The following is a 450-nucleotide window of genomic DNA, read 5'->3' as shown; positions in this document are numbered from 1 at the left end:
CGAAGGGGCCCGCCATTTTCTCGTCGGCTTCTTCTCGCTTTCTTCCGCACAAAATGGCGTCTCGGGTCGATGGCCGCTCCTCCTGTCCGCTCTCTGATTACCGCGGATGCTAAGCGAAGGGGTGGAGGAGGTTGGCAGCCCCCGCTAGGCGGGAAAGGGAGGCTGAGCAGAAGCGTTTGAGGTTAGAGCCGCACATTTGCAGCGAGGGAGAAGGGGTCGGGTAGTGCCGGTTCGTAGCTCTGTCTTTCGGGGGATCCGATCGGCTGCAGGACCCGCGTCGCTAGTCGCGGTGTGGGGGGTCCCCGGCTGCCCGAGAGCTTTGCCCTTGGAGGGGGGTCATCTCGGCGCACGTAGCGGTCTTCGAGCTTTTAGGATCCGCATTGCTGGGGGAGCGGCGAAGGGGAAGTTGGTTGTTTTCAGGAGTCGGCGGTGAGAGGGGTTGGGTTTGGG

General features: G+C 63.1%; 1 protein-coding gene across 1 annotated transcript in view; it reads left to right on the top strand.

The window, feature by feature from the left end:
* The first annotated feature begins 69 nt into the window (after positions 1–69).
* The window catches only part of EIF4G2 (eukaryotic translation initiation factor 4 gamma, 2), a 12,647-nt gene continuing 12,266 nt past the window's right edge, over positions 70–450 (top strand). Inside the window, exons 1-2 of the mRNA XM_009892689.1 lie at positions 70–130; positions 270–429. Of these exons, the coding sequence (XP_009890991.1) occupies positions 70–130; positions 270–429 (221 nt within the window). The remainder of the gene's footprint in view (positions 131–269; positions 430–450) is intronic.

This window comes from Charadrius vociferus, unplaced genomic scaffold, assembly GCF_000708025.1.
Source record: "Charadrius vociferus isolate BGI_N301 unplaced genomic scaffold, ASM70802v2 scaffold19, whole genome shotgun sequence".
Classification (NCBI taxonomy): domain Eukaryota; kingdom Metazoa; phylum Chordata; class Aves; order Charadriiformes; family Charadriidae; genus Charadrius; species Charadrius vociferus.
Note: the sequence above shows the minus strand (reverse complement) of the source record. Positions and strands in the feature narration are given on the sequence as shown.